Source organism: Tricharina praecox (assembly GCF_024521635.1).
Source record: "Tricharina praecox strain CBS 144465 chromosome Unknown BZA05scaffold_34, whole genome shotgun sequence".
Classification (NCBI taxonomy): domain Eukaryota; kingdom Fungi; phylum Ascomycota; class Pezizomycetes; order Pezizales; family Pyronemataceae; genus Tricharina; species Tricharina praecox.
Window position 1 is genome coordinate 71,533 of NW_026250436.1, and position 19,519 is coordinate 91,051.

Consider the following 19,519-nt stretch of genomic DNA (forward strand, 5'->3'; position numbering starts at 1 on the left):
GCCACTAAGGTTGTAGCTTTTCCTCCTCTTCCCCCTCTGTGTGCAGTACTTTCTCTAGCCGTAGAGTGGAGATGTGGGTTTGTTACAACCTTACAGCTTGTCGTGTATAAATTCCAGTGGAGTGACCCAATGTGCGTGGCCTATGACAAGTGAATGCAACTATGATATACGCCGCTGACTGGTAGCATCTCATGTCCAGCTGTAAGCTACAGCATATCTTACACTGATCCAATGCAACTATCGCAATGCAGTGCAGTTCAATCCCAATTTATAGCCTAGCCCTGGACAACAGCAAAGGATATGATACACCCAGCATACTCCCCATGCATCCCACGCATCCCATCAATCTCATGAATCCCTCCGTATAGTAAGGTAAGGTAAGAAGAAGATAAAAAAGAAAAAACACCACACGCCCACCGATAAGTACATTACACCCATGCCCAATTTCAAAAATTTCAAAATCAAAATATCAAAAACACCGATATACCCAGCACCCGCACCTGAAACGGCCCCTGCACCCAACCCGCACCCAAAAAATCACTACGGCGACTCATACTCGACCATCCCCTCCGTCACGACGCCGACACACTCCTCGGGCTCACTAGCCGCGGTACTCTTGAAGCAGTACATGCGGGCGACACAGTCCTCGCCGGCGGTGACCATTCTGCTATCGCTAAGGCCGACGCAGGTGACGGGGCCCGCGTGGCCCGTGACGGTGCGCAACGATTTCCCCGTGTTGACATCCCACACCTTGACCATGGAGTCCTGGGCGCCACTGACGACGCGGAGGGTGTCCGCCGCGAGGGCCCAGACCCCCTCGACGTGGCCGAAGAGCGTCTTGAAGCAGCGCCCCGATGCAACGTCCCAGAACTTGACCGTGCTGTCGAGCGCGGCGGTGATGAGCATTCCCGGCGGTGGCTTGCGGTCAGTCTTTTTCGAGGGCTCGCGGTAGGACCACGGGGAAGGGGATAGGGGTGGTGAGGCGTGCTCGGCGTCGAAGGGTGGAGGAGTGTAGTCGGGGAGGGAGAGCGGGATTACTTGCTGGACGTGGCCGACGTGGCCTTCGAACGTGCGGATGCACGAGCGCGTGTCCAGGTCCCACATCTTGACGGTCTGGTCGTCCGAGGCGGAAAAGATGGTGCGTGAGTCGGAATCGATGCGGACGCTGTTGACCCAATCCGTGTGCCCCTTGAGCGCGAAGCAGGATTTGTCCGCAAAGTTCCACACTTTGATGGTCTTGTCGACCGAGCCGGAAACGAGAAGCGTCGAGTCGAAGTGGAGACACACCACGCCGTCGGTGTGACCGGGAAGGGTCGACAGGCATCTTCCCGTGCGGTAATTCCATATCTTTAACGACTTGTCCATCGAGCCGGAAATGAGCTTCGTGTCGTCGAACTGCAGCGCTCGCACGCCCGATGTGTGCCCGACCAGCGTGCGAATCTCCTCCCCGGTCTCAATGTCCCAGATCTTTATCGTCGAGTCGTACGAGCCCGTCGCCAGGATTTTGTCGTCGAATTGTAGGCACATGATGCCATCGGTGTGACCCTTGAACACCGTCTTCGTGCAACGCCCCCGCCGCCAATTGGCCTCGACCTTGTAGCGCTCCGAGAACACCGTCTTCCAAGGTTGCGTGCGCGGACTGCTGCTCTCGGTCGCCGCTTCGGTGTCGCGCTGGCACGTCCGTTTCGACGCGGAAGGGGAGCAGGTACCGGCGGACGATGACGGTCGCATGTACGCCGCCTCGACGTCGGTGGGGTTGTCGGGCCGCTTGCCGTGGATATTGAGGCGGCTGGCGCCATTGGTGATGTCGTGCGTATGCGTGAAAATCTGAGGCTCCTTGGCTCGCAGCTCCATCTGCCGCTTCGACGCTCGTAATCGTTTTCGCTCGAGCAGAGGCAGCCCCCATCCACACTTGTCGCATTTCCGGTCAATGTGCTGCTCGCACATCTTGTGCCACACCACATCGTCATCCGCCAGCATCCTCCACGTCCGCGATACCTGCGCCGCTTTGCACAGCGATGCCGTGTCGAGGTAGGATAGGATTCGGAAGGATATCTCGGGCGGCAGCGTGCTCAGGAAGTCGATGCGTATCAGATCGCGGATCGCACCGGATAGGTAGGATAGTTGCGGGAAGCAGCACTGTTGTAATATGCCTTGAAGCATCATCTTTCGCATCTGGCCCGGAGCGGCGGAAAACAACGACCACACGTGAGTGATGGCCTGACGATCGGCATCCGGTAGACTATCCATACTCTGCGATCGCAAACCGCATCAGCAAACACACCCCCGCCCCCGCCATCGAAAATTTAGCCGCACCGTCGGCTGAGGGGAAAACCCACACTCTGAAGCTGCTCCATCGTCGGCTCATCCGCCGGCCGCCGACACTTGATGTCGGGCCGATGCCGATAGCAATATCTCGTATTCCCCTCCCCCGCTTCGTGACTGTGCGTCTCCGGCTTCCCATGGGGCGCGTACTGCTGCGGGATATGCTTTGACAGAAAAGGGCCGACGTCTTTCTTGACCGACTCGGTGGTGTCGGTCGAGATGGCGGCGGCAAACAATTGCGGCTCGTCGGTATCCATCGTCTTGGTGGTGGACGTCGCGGCGTCGGTAAATATCGAAGATCTCTTCCGTTTTTTCGGTCGGGGGTCGCAGGTGGTATTTGAAGAGGATGGGGGGGCGGTGAGAGGGGTAGTAGTGGTAGTAGTGGTAGTAGTAGTAGTAGCCGTAGCGACGGTGGATTTGTGGCGCATCGAGCGTCGGCGAGGAAGAGCTTCTGCTGCTGCAGCTACTTCTGGTGCAGCAGTGGTGTCATTTGTCATTGCGTTCTTTCGCGCCATTGGTGAGGGATGGTTGGACGTCACGCGAGGGGAGGACGGGATGGGGTGCGAGCTGGCTGGCTTTGCCGGAGAGTTGCTTTTCTTCTCGAAAAAGCAATTCCGAAAACACTCCGAGCGAAGGTTATTGACCGGGGAAACAAAGGACGACGAAGAGATCCGGATACTTTGCAGAAGAGTAAAAAAAAATAATTCTTCTTTTCGGCGATTGTTATAGACACGAGGCAGGCCACAACATGTGTCCGGGGGAGTCGATCTGGGGTTGGTTGTATTCTGTTGTATAGCCAAGTCGAGTATGGGGAGTTCGAGGAGGAGGGAGGTAGAGTGCCGAGATGATGGGAGGACAGGGAGTGTAGGGGAGGGAGGGAGGACGAGGAGAACGGTAGATATGTTGCAGAAATAGGCTGAGGTGGGTAGAAGGTAGATCTTGTATTCGGTCCCGGTGTCGCTCTATGGACGGTACCTACGCCAGGAGTAGATCCTCTTCGGGTAGAGAGGGACAGAGGCGGCGAAAGGCAGGTATCGAGGGCGGCAGAAACAGGTGTGGGAACTGCAGATGCTGCTGTGCTGCACGGGCGGCAGCAGTGGTGCGGTTAGATCCAGAAATGAATGCGAGCTGGTGGGCTTGCTGGATCCAGAAGTCTTCAGGCAGATGGTGTGTGGAGTGCCGTGTGAGGTGTGTGGTGTATGGTGATGCACGCTCGGGGAGGTGGGGAATTTGCTGGATTGAGTTTGGAGAGCTGAGATCGATGGACGGGCTGGACTGGCTGGCGGGCTGGCTCTGGACTGACCGGTATAAATACTATGGAGCAGAGTCGGCGGTCGGGCGGAGCTGGAACGCTACAACCATGTCGGGGCACTTTAGGTGATCTCGGGGGCGGAGGATATTCGATGTCGACAGGATCGATGGGGTATGGTGACATCCACTGAGTAAGAAGTTGTAAGTGAGTACGGCACTTGGATAGCAGCCATATTACTACCGTACTCTTGGTATCATAAGGATAATATGATTGCACTCATCGGTATCATATAATCACATTGCAATCATCAATAATGTGCATGCGGAAGGTTTCCAGAGCATGGAACGCGGAGCAGAACGACGATCGCGCTAGATCTAATCCATGCCGTCGTAAGCCGGCCGACCTCGCTTCTGCTTCCGTCATCTTCAACCCCGACGACGACACCACCGAGCTTCGGCCCTATGTTCGATGCAACTTTCTTAGGCACCATTGCTCGGCCTTCTGGATGATGTGCTCCAGCTCCGGCAACTTCGAATTCCCGGCCCAGGAAGGAACGCCATCCCGCGGATCTCCCCGCCTGTAGTTTCCAATTCACATGATATGTACGTAGAAACCTCCAGTGCTTTGCTCCTCTGTGAGTGGTGGTCTGGCTCGCGGCCTTACCGTCAATTCACCATTCTGAGGCGAATTGCGACATCACCACGACTCGCAAAAAAAAACGCCCCTAAAAAAAGCCAAAAAAAACCTAAAACCCTCCCCCCACCACAACCACCACCACAAAAACGACCTCCAGATTCAAACGCAAATTCTCTCCACACACCCGTCCGCATCCAGGTTGTCAGACACGTTTCAGATCGTGCGGATTTGGTATCTATCTCCACCCGTGCCGGCCGTTCTTCCAGAAGCAGACCCATTGCCTTGCTGCCTTGAATTGGCCGTGTCCAATGTTCAACGCCCATGGGTTCACATCATGCAGAGCTGTTTCTGCGAGATGGAGATATCGATGAGCTCTTTATCTTCTCTCCCAGATAATCTCTCTCTCTATCTCTCTCACAAGCAGCCAATGCGCCGAGTTCCAGCCGAACCCGCTTCTTTTTCCACATAACCGTTCCGCCTCGGCTCGTCCAGTGACCTCGTCCAGTGACCTCGTTCGTTCGCTGCCGATGATCTGATCTGACCTGACCCCTGCCCAGCGCTACGTATCTAGATAGAGCAAATGTAACCGCGCTGGAGCTATGCTGTGACTACAACCACAACTGTCAACGAGAGCTCGCGGTATCTACAAGATATAGCTATCTCCACTGCACCATATCATCTTGCCTCCCATACCACTGCGAGCTGCACCGCCCATACGCATACCTACGGATGTCCTCGCCCTCGAGCTTCTAACGCACTCGTCCACCACGACCACCGTGCCCCCAATATATCTCGCCGCCTCAGCTCAACCACAAACGCCGCACAGCTCCCAGCTCCCAGCTACGGCGATGACCCCCCCACCACCCGACTCATTGACAACCTGGTTCCTGGACGCCAAGCGCTCGCTGAACTCAGTATCGCTGTGCACGCGCGCTCACGTACTGGTGGACTCAGCGCGCGCCGCGCTGCAGGAGGCGTCGATTGTCGCGTCGCGCTGCGGCTTCCTCCGCACCGCGCTGCAGGAGCAGCTTACCATCGCTGATCAGATCAATCGTATGGTACATACTACGAAGGATGGCGCGAGGGAGGAGTTTGAGGTACGCTTTGCTCACACGTTGTGGTTCTGGTGCTCCGAGTGTTCCCGCAAGGAGGGGGGGTGGGAGACACGGGGATATTAATGCCTCGTATCATTGGCTGCGGCGCAATTTCGTATATCTCTATGCCTTGTTCTATATCTGGCGTGGCGGACGGAGTGGAGTGGAGTGGAGTGGGTTGAGAGGGTTGGATGGAAATGGTGGGAGGGAGGGACGAGCGAGAGGGTGGGGGGAGGGGCGATGGTATAAATGCTAACACATCTTGCGTGCTCGGCTCCAGAAAACACTGACGGATCTCGACAACGCCGATATCCGGCTCAACCAGACGCTCGAGCTCCTGCGGAATTCGGTCGTCGACCCCGCTTTTACCGTTTCTGGGTCGTCGAATGCACAGGCACAGGCACAGCCCCAACAACGGAAGGTGAAGCGGCGGGATAGGGAGGAGACGGAGCAGGAGGAGCAGGAGGAGCAGGAGCAGGATGGGGATGGGGACGGGGACAAGAAGGAGCAGGGCGAGAGCGATTATGGCGGCGGCAGTGAGAGTAGTATCGCTACCGCTAGGATGCGCACGCTACATGATTTCGTCGAGGACGGGGGTATAGAGAATCTCAAGACGCGGCTGCGACACTCTATAGACTACGTGCAGGTGAGTGAGTTCATTGGGCGCCGCCAGCGGTCTGGTCTTATCATCCATCCAGCCAGCCAACCTGACAATAATGTGATCAGGAATCCCATGACGCCCTAAGCTCGTCCATCGGCATGTTCGACGAATCCCTGCAGTCACTGAGCAGCTCGCTCTCCTCGCTCGCCGACCCCACCCCGCACACGGAGCCTCTGCACCCCCCACTCCACGCGCTCGAAGAGCACACCGAGGCGATGGCGTCGCTTCTCGAGAGTCTAACGCAACACTACGACCGGTGTTCGCAGGCGCTGAAAGCAACCGAGTCAGGCACTTCCGTCGATCCGGACCTGATGCTAGTCCTTTCACGGGACGCGGCGGAGGTCGACGACGTCGTGCACGAGCTCAAGGAGCGGCTGGCGGAGATGGAAACGATCTACTACAGCATCTCGTCGAGCATCGAGGAGCTGCGCCGCCTCGAGCGCGACACCGTCGCCGTGTTTGCCGCGTTCGAAGAGTTCCAGACAGAACTCGCCATTTGCATGGACGGCCTCAGGGAGTTCGAAATGCGCCAAGCAGAGCTGAAGTTGGATATGCAGAGTAGACTGTCCGAGCTCTGGGAGCTGGGCGAGTTCTATGAGGGCTTCGTGGGCGCGTATGATGCGATGGTCGTCGAAGTCGGCAGGCGAAAGGGCCTTGCTGTCAGGATGGAGGCCGTCGTTAAAGAGGCCCAGAAGAAGCTGCGGGCTCTGTACGATGGTTTGTCGCCCTTACCCCCGGGGCCATTTACCATGCTAACACCATGCCAGAGGACATGCAAGACCGCGAAATCTTCACGGAGGAGTACGGTCAATGGCTGCCTGTAGATCTGTGGCCCGGCTTTCGGGATCCGCCTGCACGCTGGGTCATAGAGAAGGATCTGCAGGGCGGCACTGAGCTGCCAAAGCTGGGGAAGGACGTGATTGAACGTGCGCTGCGGAGGAGGACGCCGGTACCTTAGGGTGGATATGGTGCATGGTAATGTGTTGCATGGGAATATGTTGCATGGCATGGGATTGCGAGGTGCATCGGTGTATCGTCATGATGGGTTGCGGATAACTCTACTCTACTTTGCTGTACTACTTATTCTTTCTTTTGGATCAGGCGGAGCGTGGGAGCGTGGGAATTTATGTAATGTATGTAGGCGGGGTGAATGGGTATTGGAGAGCTCACCCATGCTCCTAGGGCAAACACGTAGGGCAGCCAAGCCCGCCGAACCCCTGAAGCTCAGGTGCATGCCGCTCCATTCACGTCTTCCACGTCTTCCACGTCTTCCACGTCTTCCACGTCTTCCACGTGTTCCCCACTACCACTACTACAATTAGCCTTGCCATCATACAACCTCAACCCCACAACCTCACAATTTCACCTTGCCATCCACCTCACAACCTCACGATGAACCCCGACCCCGAATCCCACCTCCTCTCGGTCCTCAGCTCCCACGCCTCCTCCCTCGGCAGCGCGGACATCAGCTGGGCGTTCGCGCACGCCAAGTCGTCGGTGCCGGTATCGGAGTACATAAGCACGTACCTTCTCCCGTCGTGCGTTCTCAGCCTCGAGGAGTCCGCGGTGCGCGTGCACCTCGAGAAGACAGGGCAATGGCGACGTCTCGCCAGCAGCGGCGGGCCGCCGCTATCGGAGCGCGAGATCGCGCTGCAGGCCGAGGATCTACGCGAGCGGAGTAGGGTGCTAAGGGAGAGGGCGAAGGAGGTGCGGGCTGCAGGCGAGACGCTGGCGGGCGTGCGGAGTAGGCGCAGGGCCGAGGGGGAAAGGAGGAAGAGGGCGGACGCGGTGAGGAGGATGAAGTGGGTTGCTGAGAGGGAGGAGTTGCTCGCGGCGAGGGATGATCTTGTGGGGATTCTGAGGGAGGAGGTCGCGGATTTGAGGGATTCGCTGGGGGATAATGAGAAGGAGGCGGAGGAGGTGGAGCGTGTGCTGCTCGGTGATGATAGGGTGCTCTTGCGGCTGGAGAAGTTGGCCGCTGGGCTAGTGGTCGCCCAGGAGGAGGATACGCAGGAGGAGGTGGTCGAGAGGATGCAGGGCCTTATTGCCAGGCTGGCGGCGGTGGAGACGAGGGCGGTCAGGAAGAGGCTTGAACGGGTCTTTCGCGAGAAGGTGTCGGCGGGGGAGGGTGCCGAGAGAGGGCCCGAGGAGGTGGAGTTGCAGAAGGAGATCGATTCGCTGTACGCGGAGATCCCAACGGTTGCGCAGGGGGCCGCGTATAACCAGTTTCTAGCCCCGCTGATGGTCACGATTGCCGCGGCGACGAAGGATCGAGGCGAGAATTGGGCGCTCGGCGGGGAGTATATCTGCCAGGTCCTGCGGCATTTGCGGAACCGCTTGGCCGCGATGACGAGTTTCCTCAGCAGCTGTCATGATCGGGACGGGGCGGTGATGACATTGATCGCGACGATCGAGCGGGAGGCGGGGGCGACGGTTATCGCTTCTCACAACGAGCGCCCCAGCACTCCGACCGCGAAGCCCCAACCACCGCGCCGTCTCGGCTCCCCGGTGAAGTTTAACGATGCGGCAAGCAAGCTCGGGCGAATACCGTACCTGACCCCCGCACGCCGGAGGGGTAAGAGCGTCGACTTCAGCAAGGACGCATATCCGGAGCTGGCGCTGCTCAGCCACTTGGGGATCTCGCTGCCGCCCGGGTCTCCGTCCCGTATCGCGTCCACGCCGCCCGTCATCACAGACTCCTTCCTCGCCGCGCAGATTGCCGCCGCCGCTGCAAAGGTCGAGAGCGTATCTGAGTTTCCGACCGACTCGTGGGAAGCGGCGAGAGCACAGGCCGCGGATGTGGCCAGGCTCCTTCGGGAGGGCTTGTGGGCGGGCAATGAGTACGAGGTTGCGCCTAAGGAGGGGGAAGGCTCGGTAGTTGTTGTGAGACAGGAGATTCGTGATGGTGGGAAGGCTGTTGAGAATGGCGTTAAGGAGTTGTCGAGTGTTATGGGACGGCTGATTGGTATGGTAGATGAGATTGAGGGTCAGCGCGGCGATGTGGGCAGGGAGGGGAGGAAGGGCGAGTTTGTGGGCCGCTGGGGTAGGTAAACGGACACGGTGCTGTACTGTACTTCATGATGACTTTTGTAATATTTGTAACGACCGGACTCACGATGGGGATGAATTCACGATGCCATGAGATATATCCTTCACCATCCAAACGCCGTTCCCTTCATTCATTAAGTTTTACAATCGTGTCGTAACCACCGTATAATAACCACCGCATTAGGTTGTCCCATCTACAGACAGCTGCCGACCCACTTCCCCAGCGGCTGCCTCCAGCCATCGGCCAACGTGCTCCCGCCCGCAAACTCCACCTGGATGCCGGCGTCCTCCAGCGCCTCAAAAGTAAACGGCGCACTGCCACCCTCACCAAGCCACTCATCATCCTCCTTATCCTCATCGCCGACGCCCACAATGCCCCTACTCCTGGCCTCCCTCACGCGACCCATCTCCTCCTCCAGCAACCGTCTGATCCTCGCCGCCGGCAGCGCGGTGAACAAATCACTCTTGTTGCACGCGACGAGGACCGGGAACGACGCCTTGGCCTTCGTGCCACGCGCCTCCTGCAGCTTCTGGATGCGCAGGAGAGCGGAGTAGAGGTACTCGCCGGCGTCGCGCCACTCCTGCGCGCTCGAGTCGACCACAAACACCACGCCCTTGGTCGTGTCCGCCACGACGAGCTCAGTGGCGCGCGGCCGCAGCTTGCCGTGGCCCGGAGTGTCTTGCAGCAGGAAGCGCGTGGTCCCTGTGCGCGACGGGTCCGCTTCGGCGCGGTACTTGGTGGAGGCGGTGATGTTCGCGGGTATGTCGCATTCGAGACTCAATGGCGCTTGGGAAACGCGGGTTTCGGCCGGTGATGACACGAAGGTCGTCATCAGTGTGGTTTTACCGGAGGAGGAAGGGCCGAGAAGAACGAATGTGGGAAGGGTCGTCGATGCCCGCGTGCGGAAGATGAGTGTGTGTAGGATAAGAGGCGTCAAAAACACGACGAGGAGGCTGATTAGGATGGTGGTGGGTGTGGGGCTGAGGAGGAATTCCAGCAGCGAGGGGGAGGTGGGGGCCGCGGCGGCCATTGTAAGGGTGTTTGGATGATGGTTGGTTGTGGTGATGATGGCTTGAGGTTGGTTGGGGGGTTTTGTGTTCGGAAAAGAGGGAACAAAGGACACGTTCTGGATGACGGAGCCGCGGCGCCAAGTCGTGTCACACCCGCCTTCATTCGCCTACGACACCAGCACCTAGTGCCGTGCACTCCCGAACGAATCTCAGCTCTGCAACCTCAGCTCCCAACGAAATACCACCGCCACCGCGCTATCACCCACCGCCTTCAACGCCCCTCAAGCTCTCCGAAGCTGTTGTCGCCACCCCACACCTCGCCGCCATGTGGCGGGACCGTACAAACCTGTACTACACGACTTCTCACGCTGCTGCAAACAAGCTCTAGCTAACACCACACTCCTGGACACAGCTACATTTCCTACCGGCAATCCTACAGCCACCATCCGGCGAAGCGTCCACGGTTCATCGACACACCCTCGACCTTCGGCGACGATGACCGGCGCGGGCTGCTCTCGCCGTCGTCGCGGCACTCCGACGACGCAATAATCGAAATGGACCTTCTCCCGCCGCGGTGGGCCGACGTCACCGACGAAGTCAACGAGCTGCTGACGGGAATCGCGCGCAAATCTACGCTGCTCGAGCGCCTCCACAACAAGCACGTCCTCCCCGGCTTCGATGATTCGTGCCGCGATGAAGGCGAGATCGAACGCCTGACTGCAGAGATCACCGGTGATTTCCATGCCTGCCAGAGGAAGATTTCGAGTGTCAAGGCTATGCTGCAAGGCGCGACCAGTGCTGAGGACGTCATGGGCAGGAATCTACAGATGTCCCTCGCTGCTAGGGTCCAGGAGAGCTCGACGCTGTTTAGGAAAAAGCAGAGTGCTTATCTTCGGAGTCCGTCCTCCCAACACCCCCACCCCTCTCCGGGTGATTTTCGCTGACTGGTGAATGTAGAACTCCGTGGGATCTCGACGATGACCGAGCGCTCCAGCAGTCCCGGCCTCTACAATCCAGCAATGGAAGATCCCGCGGCCGACGTATCGTACTCGCAGTCGGCACTGCAGCGCAGCGCACAATTGACATCCAACGATGCGGCGATAATGCAGCGGGAGCGGGAGATCACCGACATTGCGAAGGGGATCATCGAGCTGGCGGACATATTCAAGGAGCTTCAGAGCATGGTTATCGATCAGGGGACTATGCTCGATCGCATCGACTACAATGTCGAGATGCTGAATGTCAACGTCAAGGAGGCGGATAAGGAGATGACTGTGGTAAGTATCATCTACCTGGGTGGGTAACAACGGTTAATTGGGTGGATAGGCAAGCGGCTACCAACGCAAAACGACAAAACGAAAAATCATGTTCCTCCTGTTCCTGATCATCCTCGGCCTAGTCATCCTCCTGGTCATCAAGCCGAAGAAGTCTTCACCGCCTGCCGCGCCAGCGCCAGCTCCTGTGGCGCCACAGAAGGATCTGCCCCTGGTATATATACGCGGCAGGAAAGCTGTGTGGTGATGTGGTGATGTGGTGACGCGGAGAGTGGGCTTGGCCTGCGGTTGTATGATAGTTACTTTCTGTTCTTTTCGTTTATTGTGCTTTACTTTTTGTCTGTGTTCTTGTGGCTGGCATCTTCTTGGATTGGACGGCGGGCGTTGGGGGGGGGGGGGGGGGGGGGGGGGGGGACAATGCGATGTGAATGGGTGGGCCAGCGAGATGCTTCTAGTGCACACTCGAGCAATGACCATACACATGTCTCCCCAACTAAAGGCAGTCCAAAGGCAGTCCATCGTAAAATCAAGATCAAGATCGAGGGAAGAGAAGAAGAAGGTTTGGTCTTATGTAACGGCAACGCGAGAGATCGCTGTTCAGCTCCTGCACTTCGTATCCACCATTAGACCACTCGAAGTCCGAGGTCAGAGACTGTGAGTAAGAGCAAGAAATTACCGTTGTGGATGTTTATGTGCCGGGTGGGTGTGGATGTGGTTGTGATGTGCCGGCTGGATGTGGTGTGCCGTATGGAATACGGGGTGCGTTGCGTAGCGGGCTGCGGGGTGCATATGCAGACTGAAGTTAAAACTGGGACTGGAAGCTGTGAGTGGTCGCGGAGTGAACGAAGAAAAAAAGGAAATATGTAAAAGGTTAATGAGGGTGTCTGGCTGGCTGGCTGGCTGGCTGTGTCTGGCTGTATCCATTGGGTATGGTGTACGGCGTAGAGAAACCAGTAAGCCTTTTGGGGGGATTATGGATGTAGTACGGATGGCATCACTCGAGCTCGCTCGCGTGGGGCTGATCACTTCGTGACTGTGAGGTGCGTTCTGCACCGCTGGGGATCGGAGGGAAGCTGGGCGGATCTGTGAGGAGACAGGAATGAGGTAGGTATAGTGGGTATAGAGCTTGCTAGAGCTTGCTAGAGCTTGCTACCTAGTACGGGAAAGTCTGGAAAGTCTGGAAAATCTGGGAACGTTCGAGTGCGATGAGTGCAGTGAAGCCAAAGCCCAAATTCTGGTATGTAGAGGTTGGAGCCTGGAGAGTCCGGCGTGCTTGAGCAGACAAACGGTTACGCGGGTGTGGGCCGGAGGCAGCAGCCTGGGGGATACGCAGCGGTCAACTTGTGACCGTCTTAGAATCACCATGCAGTACCCACCTCTGAGGAAGGGTGAATTGGAGTTTGTGATTCCCGCTGGACCAATCACGGCAAAGTGCAAATCCTCCGTTCTAACTATTCCAAGGAAAGATAGAGTACAGCTGTCAAAGCTCATTCACGGCGTCATCCGACAAGGCTCGACACATATCCACAGCGCAGACAAGAGCTCTCAGAGTCAATGGCGAGAGAGAACATCAATTTGAGTTGTTGCATACGGCCTTACTAGACTTTGGCGACTACTCAGAGTCAATGGCAAAGAGAGAGAGATCTTCAGTTTATTTCGCATGCAGCCTATCTAGACTATGGCGAAGCGTCGCACTCCTTTCCTGCCCACTCTGTCCAGCCGGGAGTTGAAACCCTGTTACCAGCCAGCACGATGGGGCGCCCAGAGTCAATGGCTTCCTGAACTGAACGACAACTTGACAAGGCTGCTCGAGTGATCTGCCGTGATGCATAGTGGTCTCGGACATGAAATATCACCCTGCCTGCTGTCGGCGGGATCAATCGTGTGTGGCCTGACACAAATTCTGGTAGGCGTAACTTACACTCCTACCGCTCATTCGCCTCACCTCCGTGCCGCGCCTCTGCCTCCCGGACCTTGAAACCGAGTGATTATGTGTGTCCGTTCGTGACGGAGAGAATACTGCTTCCAGCATGTTGCATTGTTGCATTGTTGCATTATTGAATATGTTTACCGCGACGACGACGGCAATAGGGGACTTCGTTACGGTTTCGTTTCGTGGCAACTGACTACCGCATGCCGCTCCAGTTACCAGTTGGTTGAGGCAACGGCCCGCAAGGCCACGGAACAACTCGGCGTAGTTCGGGACAAATGATAAATCCCGGGTCACTGATATGGGGATCAACTTTCCAGTCGCCGCATCGGAGGCGGTCGGTCACATCACATCATGAATATCCCGACCCAGCCCGGCCCTGATTCTGATGATGATTCTGATTTATAGGAATGACCATCCACAATCCACCTTCCCCGCCCCGTCCCGTCCATGTTCCGCCTTGTTTATCTACACCGGAGGACCGGATGGTACATACCTACATAAGTACACAGGTACATAAAATCGGTCATTTCTTTGCGCCGTGACTTCTAGGACTACTTGGTTACAGCTTCACAGGGTCTTTGTCGTTTCACGGGCCGTTCCCAAGCACGACGATCACGGACTAGGACTGGGGGAAGTGGGCGCAAGATAGCAATACGGGAGATCCAGGACAGATGAACGGTGGGTGGGTGGGTAGCCGGACTACCTATTCCCATCACTGTCGAGGAAGGCTTCTACTGCTTCTCGACATTCAACGGTTCTACCAGCGGCCCTTTCGGTCCGGCGGGGAATACCTACTTGCTCAAGACTGCCGGGACGACCTCTCGGGGGGTCTCCACTGTCGCAGCGAGTAGTTACCTACCTAGCAGTCACGGTTTAACGCTCCCGAGAGTCGAACTATCTACCTACCAATGATACCGTTGGCTACCAAGAATCGGGACCATCCACGAACCAGCAACTAAACCCTCTACCTATGTATGTACTCGGGTGTAAGGTAAGTGCTGCCTTAGCTTAGTCACAACCACTCACTCATTTCATTGTATCTGGCTTAGTGTGCTCCTAATATAGACTAATTCTTATAATTCATAATGGTGGTGAGGCACCACTTATTGGCAGCTCCTGGTACATTCAACGCACAGCGGGAATGATCGGATTCACAGAGCAGCCAAACTAGGTAGGGGAAAGACAGATCGGAGGCGGCGAGCCCGACAAAAGCGGCGCGACATAGGAACTACTTAGGTAGGATATGCAGGATATGAAAGCTCGGCCTTCGGGCAGGACTCGAGGATAACTAAGGTTGCATTGCATGCTAGTGCGCTCACTCGACAAGCACCTACGACGCATGGCCATTTCACCACTCGACTAACGCAAGATAACAGCAGGCCAGCAATCAGGCAGGCAAGGAAAGAAGTATGAATAAGGGCTTTGCGTCTTTGCGGGGCTGGCGGAGTGACGGAGTGGCGGAGTAGCACGACCGACCGAGCCGAGCGCCGATGCCGGTACCGGACTGCCCCAAGTTCCAAGTTCCAACCCATACAGGTACATGTTGCGAAACATCGCCGGGGGGTGGAGACTGACTGGAGTCAAACAAAGACGGAACAAGTGACAATACCAGTGCCAACTCACAAAGAGATAGAACGTTGGGAACGGCCAACAGGATGTTGGAAGAACTCGAAAGAAAGAAAGGAAGATGGCGGGATTATCCTACGGCTTACCCCATCCACCGGACCGCCGTCGGAGTCCCGCTTTTATAGCATTCCGGTACCTGCCCCCGGCGTGGTCATCCGAGCTTGGAAAAACGGCATTTACCATCCAGAGTTCGCGGCCTGTACATACCTAGCATGGTCAGAAGCACGATAGGCAGGCCTTCCACTCCGACTGCGGTCTCGCCCCGTTGGGCCGTTGGCAGCTGCGTTATGGTTGCCGCGGAGATCTACTCTCCCCACCGCTGGAAGAAGCAACAACTTCGAGAGAAGCAGCGATGAATCAGAAGGAGACACAGGCCGAAGGTGAAGTGGACGAGAGTGCGACTGTGCGACTGTGCGACTGCGCGACTGTGCGAGGCGTAGGCTACAGGACCAACCGACTCATGAGCGATGACGGACTTCCAGAGCGGCGACTGTCTACCTAATCGTTGACGTGGGGGGCTCCATCTTTGAGTTGGAGTTGGACACCTGGCCGATTCGGTGTAGGTACTAGTATTCCCGACATGTCGGATGCGCCGAAGTGACAGAAACGAATCGGGATTTCCTTTCGTGGCGCCTGCTAGTTAGTTAACTCTTAACGGCTTTCCGCCGGCCATCGATCACGCAGGGACGTTGGAATGTTGTTGATGGCGACGAATTATTGCTGAATGCGTATGTATGTACGGCGGCCGGCGGCCAACAGTGGTTCAATCCGATGACTACCTAGGTAGATACAGACATACAGCAAACCGCTGCGATTCTGGAATCTGCAGCTTCAACGATTCAACGAATGCGGTACCTACCTCTGGTTGAACCCCACTCACCCGGGGGCTCTACCTTAGGTAGGTATCCGAGCTCAGACGTGTGGCGGAGCTCCACGTTAACGTTAGTTAACGTTGGGATCGGGGGGCATACGTATCGACCTACCTACCTACGCCATGCAACATTGCAGCCATTACCTACCGCAGCGCCGTGAGTTCAGTTCGCCGTGAAGTTGATGAAGCCATATAGTGATCCCGAATTGAATTGAATTGTCCGATCGACCGGAGCTTACCGGCCAAACGAGTGCTAACTATCATCTACCTACTCTAACTGCCTATGACGTCGCAATGAAACTGTCAATGGCCGGGAACAAGCGAGAGAAAAAGGACTGATCCCTCCACGCCGAGCTCGAGGATCTTTCTATTTGTGGGTCGAGGTGAAACGGCCCACGGGCCACGGCCTATGGGCCTTCCGACAGCCTATGTATGCTACAGGGCTGAAGCAGCAAGCTCGAGCTGACCCTACTGACCATTTAGCTAGCTCTCACTCGCTGCACGTGTGCTCCTCCGGGGGGCCCATCTCGAAGTCGAGATCTTTTCAAACAACATGCAAAGCCCGGAACGGAGCCGCGACGACCACGACCACGTCGATGATGATGACGATGATGACGACGGGCCCAGTGGCCGAGCGCCTGCAGAATTTCTGCCCCATGATCTCAGTGGGGGGGCTGTGCGTGTGTGCACTGTGGTGGAGTAAAAAAGACAAAAAAAGGTTATTTCAATTCCCCGCACTCGTGTTGGCCGGACGGGGGACGGGGGGGACGGGGGGGGCTCGGCGGGGTTGATGTTGGGCCGTACATGCGGTATTAGAGCAACGCCCGCCTCTGCGATTGGCCCGGGCGGTGACGGCCATCTCCAACGCATGCCTCCCTCAAGAAAACCGCTCGTTCGCGATCGCGATGTCGACGCTCACTCCCCCCCCCCCAACCCCACCAATGGCCGCTCCACACAAGTAAACATCCATGCGGGAGCCCTTGCGGCCTGCGGCCGGGCGCGCGATCGCGATCGCAATCTACGGCGGCGATCGGGTCCCAGACGTGGCTTGACGTTTCTTTTTTGCGCGTGGAGGATGCAAATGTAGGCATGCCGCGCGCAGAATCCAGGCGCGCTATCACTGGACGATGTCTCGGAGGGGGATGAACTTTGTTTCGTTGTGTTTGGTTGGTGCTGGGAAAGCATAATACCGTCAACGTCAACCCGCAGGATAGCATCGGTATGTATGGAGTACATACGGTACATACGGTACATACATCTAGAGGCGGTCGAGATGCTGCTTGCCACCAGCCCCCCTCCATCCCCCCGCTGTCAACGCAGATAGATCATAGGTATCTCCCTGGCACTCCTATCTACACACGCGTCGCCATAGTTACATTATCCATACTGACATACATACAGGATACAGGTACATACATACCCAGAATGCCTACTTAGATACACATCATATATCCCGCCTGACGGCCTGCCGCTTAACCTCTGCGGCCGCACGTCTGGGACGATCGTGCGTCCGTAGCGAGCAGCAGCAGCAGATCTCCGATCTCAGACATAAGGATGGTCAGTAGGGACGCGGACGCGGGCGGGAGTGTTGGTGCAATGGTGCCTTGGGCTTTTGGGGGCGGTCTGGATTCTGGAATCGGCGGTCGAAACGGAGGTCGCTCTCCCTCACTCACACTCACACACATACACACGTAGGCGGGGTGGGGATGGCTATTCACGGTGCGACTGTTTCAGACAGGCAGACGGTGTTCCATCCATTCCATTACGTTTTCGTTGCGTCGGGGGAGATGGGACAGATGGAAGAGCTGGCTGGCCTGGACAACGCAGTCGTCTCCACTCCCGCTTCACCACTCCACCACCGACTTCACTCCACTCCACTCGGCTCCGCTTTACTCTGTGATAGTACGTGGAAGGAATGAATGAGCTCAACAGATTTCGTGTGCCGGAATTCGCGATCGATAGACAAACAAAACAATATGGCAATCGCTGAGGGGATAGGTAATGTAACTATGTGGCGTTGTACCTAGTCAGTCCGCCGCTTCCGCCGCACCAACAACCTTGGGGGCGATCGCCAATTCCCTCACAGCTCAGCACGGCTTCTTTACCTATCGGATCACGGCGGCGCCGCGGAACCGTTATGTATCCGTCACGGACCATCACTCACGCAGTCAGCAATGTCAGCATTCGGTTCCGGGGCAGCGGTTCGTGAACCTGGCTTTTCCCTGGAGCAGGTAGCCAGTTGATCCCCTTCCTTATCTGAGCGGGGCACGCACTTGCCTGCCTGCCGTTGGCCGGCCATACGCATGCTAACTAGTTGCTAGTTACATAGATAGATGTTTCGCATGGCGTTTAATATGCCGCCGCCAAATCAGCAGCTGCAGATCTAGCGCAGAGTTTCGACAGCGAAGAACCGAACGTCAGCCTCACTATTATTATTCCATCCCTCCCTGGCTCCCTCCCATCCTTCCCTTCCCTCGCGCCGCTGTCCTGCCTAGGCCCGCCCAACCGGAAGCTATCGATGGGAAAAGAACCCGGCGTGCATTAGTTAGCCAAGGCGGCGGGCGGGCAGTCGAGCGAATTCCCCTCTCTTCCCGCAGTTTCGTCTTCTTCCTCGAGCGTTTTGCTCGGCTTCTGACGGGGCGATGTAGTTAGATACCGTGCTCCGCCGCCGAATGACCATGGTCCACTGCCCGCAGTGGGTTCGAATCCGTTCTCTGCGGCGCTCGAGAGCTCGTGCATAAGCGTGTGGTCACAGGTGTCTATGTATGCTATGTATGGCAGAAGAGTACACGTACTCACGCGTCGTTGGCGAGCGAAATAGAGTAGGCTGCTACGTAACAGCTTGGGCCCTCGAAAGGGGACCATCATAGGATGGATGGAGGGAGGGATGGATGGAGGGAAGGATGGATGGATGGGTGAGCCAGGGGAGAACTTCAAGAGGCGACTTTCCGTTGACTAGCCCAGACCACTCGCTGCGGCGGCGACGGATGCTACAGACTAGTTTACGGCTTAGGTAGTACGAGTACGTAGAGTACATACTTGGTAAGTTGGTGCCGTAGTCTGCCTCCATCAGTTAGGGCTCGATTACAAGACAAGAAAAGAAAAAAAAGCAAGAAAGCCCATGATCTGAGCAGTTGAGTTGCGAGGGGAAAAAAGAAAAGAGGGGTATGTACCTAGACTACTGTATGTAAGAAGTATGTAAGTGTGTATGGATGGCTGTATGTACTCTATATCAAGGGTGGTGGCCGGAAGGAACATGTGTCAACGCCCTATCACGACCGTTACATCAAGATGTTTCCGCCGTCCGGCGCGGCCGGCAGGTAAAGTAGGCAGTCGCCGCTGTCGAAGCCGTTCCACCATCCACGAAGGGGAATGCTCCCTCCATCCATCGGAATTACCCACCACCCCACCACCACCCACCACCACTACCACCGCAACCCATCATCTTCTTCATCAGCAATGCATCGGCCGGCCCACACTGAAATATCGCCAACCAACCAAGTCGGCCATCCAGCCAGCCATTCCTGCAATGTGAAAGGGGAAAAAAAAATGGAAAATTAAAAATCGGTGAGTAGAGTAGCTGCCTTCGTGTTTCTGCGCACAGACGTGGCTGAATATATTACCGCCTTAGTGTTGGGAGCATGAGGCCGACTGCCTATGTACATACCTACCTAAATACCTACATACATACATATCCACACCGTACTGTATGCCGTTGAATGGCGCGCTCCGACGCCTGCCTGCCTGCCTGCCTGCCTGCCTGCCTGTCGAAAGCGGGGCCCTGGGGA

General features: G+C 56.7%; 5 protein-coding genes across 5 annotated transcripts; 3 read left to right on the forward strand and 2 right to left on the reverse strand.

The window, feature by feature from the left end:
• Positions 1-346: 346 nt before the first annotated feature.
• On the reverse strand, positions 347-3,064 carry BZA05DRAFT_184107 (WD40-repeat-containing domain protein). Its single transcript, XM_051479335.1, has 2 exons — positions 2,340-3,064; positions 347-2,253 (listed from the first exon to the last, which is right to left on the reverse strand). The coding sequence occupies exons 1-2, from the start codon at positions 2,838-2,840 to the stop codon at positions 541-543; spliced, it is 2,214 nt and encodes a 737-aa protein (XP_051335451.1). The 5' UTR covers positions 2,841-3,064; the 3' UTR covers positions 347-540.
• Positions 3,065-5,061: 1,997 nt separating this feature from the next.
• On the forward strand, positions 5,062-6,926 carry BZA05DRAFT_427427 (autophagy protein Apg17-domain-containing protein; the record flags this gene model as incomplete). The annotated part of the gene is made up of 4 exons (XM_051486057.1): positions 5,062-5,310; positions 5,588-5,953; positions 6,034-6,685; positions 6,736-6,926. 4 exons carry the CDS (start codon positions 5,062-5,064, stop codon positions 6,924-6,926), a joined length of 1,458 nt encoding a protein of 485 aa, XP_051335452.1.
• A 305-nt stretch (positions 6,927-7,231) lies between these two features.
• On the forward strand, positions 7,232-9,093 carry BZA05DRAFT_410964 (uncharacterized protein). The gene has a single exon (XM_051484953.1). The coding sequence runs from the start codon at positions 7,361-7,363 to the stop codon at positions 9,017-9,019; it is 1,659 nt and encodes a 552-aa protein (XP_051335453.1). The 5' UTR covers positions 7,232-7,360; the 3' UTR covers positions 9,020-9,093.
• A 5-nt stretch (positions 9,094-9,098) lies between these two features.
• Positions 9,099-10,200, reverse strand: BZA05DRAFT_184130 (signal recognition particle receptor beta subunit-domain-containing protein). The gene has a single exon (XM_051479336.1). It carries the CDS (start codon positions 10,045-10,047, stop codon positions 9,211-9,213), a length of 837 nt encoding a protein of 278 aa, XP_051335454.1. The 5' UTR covers positions 10,048-10,200; the 3' UTR covers positions 9,099-9,210.
• A 152-nt stretch (positions 10,201-10,352) lies between these two features.
• BZA05DRAFT_427429 (t-SNARE) lies at positions 10,353-11,548 on the forward strand (the record flags this gene model as incomplete). Its single annotated transcript, XM_051486058.1, has 4 exons — positions 10,353-10,375; positions 10,440-10,924; positions 10,985-11,304; positions 11,354-11,548. The coding sequence occupies 4 exons, from the start codon at positions 10,353-10,355 to the stop codon at positions 11,546-11,548; spliced, it is 1,023 nt and encodes a 340-aa protein (XP_051335455.1).
• Positions 11,549-19,519: the final 7,971 nt, after the last annotated feature.